General features: G+C 31.3%; 1 protein-coding gene across 1 annotated transcript in view; it reads right to left on the bottom strand.

The window, feature by feature from the left end:
- Window positions 1–37: 37 nt before the first annotated feature.
- LOC106783596 (serine-rich adhesin for platelets-like) overlaps window positions 38–2,530 on the bottom strand; it is a 76,615-nt gene continuing 74,122 nt past the window's right edge. Inside the window, exons 13-17 of the mRNA XM_014742265.1 lie at window positions 2,121–2,448; window positions 1,311–1,525; window positions 831–1,033; window positions 347–519; window positions 38–238 (exon numbers count right to left, since the gene is read on the bottom strand). Coding sequence (XP_014597751.1) covers window positions 39–238; window positions 347–519; window positions 831–1,033; window positions 1,311–1,525; window positions 2,121–2,448 — 1,119 coding nt within the window. The 3' untranslated portion in view covers window position 38. The remainder of the gene's footprint in view (window positions 239–346; window positions 520–830; window positions 1,034–1,310; window positions 1,526–2,120; window positions 2,449–2,530) is intronic.

Raw genomic sequence — 2,530 nt, 5'->3', positions numbered from 1 at the left:
TTTCTAGAAAGATTGCAAATAAAGAAAAAGGATTAAGTTTATTTGATTAAATTATAATGAAAAAATAACTCACGAGGAATAGCTGCCGCAAAACGTTCGCTGTCTTGCATCAATCTTTGTCTCAATTCGTGTCTACCGATGTTAGGAGGACCAATAAGAACGATAGGCCTCTTATGATTAGCTCTTGGATAATATAATGCAACTTCTTCGTAAGTTAATACCTCTTCGCTATCGTAATCTATGAATTATTATTATTATTATTATTATTATTATCATTATTAATAATAATACATTATCATGCGTCACATTAATGTAATAATAAATCAACAATTTTTATTTGATTTACCGTCTATCGTAGTAGTCGCATAAAGTGGATAACCATCGTCATTGAAATTGGCACCTAATTTGTTTCGTTTTTTTTTCTTTGGATTTTTTCTCGCGCACAATAGGGTACTGGATTTCTTCGAACCTCTGACCGTTGACTTTCCACCAGCTATCGTCTGCTTCATTGATTCTCGTCTGCGAAATAAGCATCCATGGGTGTTAAAAGCATTAGCCTCACAAATTTATGCAATGACTAAACAACCAGTCTTCGTGTTTTATACCACACCCCGATCCTTGAACGCTTTGCATAAATTCCATTCACTGACTTACTTTGTATATTTTATCCACAACTACTTTACAATCATTATTATATTATTTGTTTTTTTTTTTTATAATCAATTATTTTCTATAATCTGTGTACCCAATTCTTTATATTTCGTATAATATTTTTGAAATTTATTTTGAATACTTATTATTAACAAAAAAGAAAATATATATATACTTACTGGTGTTGGAAAGCTTTACTGGGTATAAGACCGGCTAACGTTTGATCCTCTTCACCTTCTCTGTATGCCTGCCACCAATTTGGATCCTCCTGAGAAATCACATGCAATACGTCACCTTTTTGAAAACTAACTCCGAGTTCTCTGCACGGTATATACGGATCTTCCTCGGGATCGTAATCAAAATGTGCGCGTATATGTTGTATCTAAAAAAAAAAAAAAAAAGGAAACAGAAAAAAAAAGATATTATTTTTATCTTAAATATTACTTATTTATTATTATTATTATTAGGGTGTACCAAAAGTTGGATGTGTTTTAAATTAATATTTCACTTGCATATGAAGTAATTTTATTGTCTTCATAAAATTGCATTATCTATTTGAAACAAGAAAATAAATGCACGAACTTTTGATTCACTTTAATAACATAAAGTTTATAAGTTTATAAACAAAATAACAAGACAATTGTTTTAATGACTTTTACCTGATTAGTATCTTCCTTTCTATTATTCAAATTATTACGATAATTCGTTGGTGCCGGTAATACCAAAAACGTAAGACTACCCTGCATCCCACCTAAAATGTCGCAAACTTCGTTAACACTTTTGCCACGCATTTCAACACCATTAACTTCCAAAACTTCGTCCCCCTCGTGCAAAAGTCCGGATTTGTCTGCTGCACCACCACGAACAACTCGACCTTGCAAAATAATAGAGAATTTTTATTTTATTCCATTTTTTCGGATTCCAATCACTTATCTGACATAACAAACAATCTTGTATATTAAAATATTATGCAATAAAATCCAAAATTATAATTTATAAGAATATAATGATCAAATTAATACAGTGACATTTTTTCTCGAGAAAAATCTTAATAAATCTATCAGGTAAATGATTGTTAATTAACACTTTCCGTACCGTCCCACGCTTAACGATTACATTCTTTTGTTTCTTAACTATTCCTTGCAGTAATTAAAATAGTATTAAGATCATAATTATCAAAGAAAAAGGGTACATAGTTTAAGATATGCATAATACAATACAAATTTATTATTATTATCTAGAGAATTATTATTTCAAGAAAAATACGCGACCACCGAACAATACTCTTCACTTAACTTAATCAAAAATTAATAAAATATCATAAACAATAATAAAATTATCATAAATAAATTAAATGAAAAGTTCAGCTCAGAGTTGGAAGAGGGGGGGGGTCGTCAGGGAACGTGTACGAAACGTGTTGTTGTTTTTCTTTTACTTATAAAAATATATGTTAAATTATTTATTAATACCTATGATAACCGCATCACCATCGTTTCTAACAGTAGCACCCAATGGTTCGTTAGTTTTTTCGATCCTAATAATTTTGATGTTATCTACACGTGATTCTCTCCAACTGGACGTAGGACTTGGTGGACCACTTGGTGACGAGGACGAAGGACTGTGTTTTCTTTGGAAACCTTCCACGTATGATATTATTGAATCGTGTGCTATAAGTAATGCCTCCATGTCGTAACTCGTTAATATACCCGTCAACTCTTCCACGGCAGCCATGGTTTCTGCCGTGCCGACATCCGTTGCTGTTGATGATGATTGCCATTTTTCTAATACATCTACGCACTGCAACAAGGAAACATTAAATCAATCACTTTGTCAATCTAAACTACATATGTCGAGAATGGTATTGTTTTTTTTTTTTTTT

This window comes from Polistes canadensis, unplaced genomic scaffold (assembly GCF_001313835.1).
Source record: "Polistes canadensis isolate GaletaPanama2010 unplaced genomic scaffold, ASM131383v1 scaffold_23, whole genome shotgun sequence".
Lineage (NCBI taxonomy): Eukaryota > Metazoa > Arthropoda > Insecta > Hymenoptera > Vespidae > Polistes > Polistes canadensis.
This window is presented reverse-complemented; position numbering and strand designations above follow the sequence as displayed.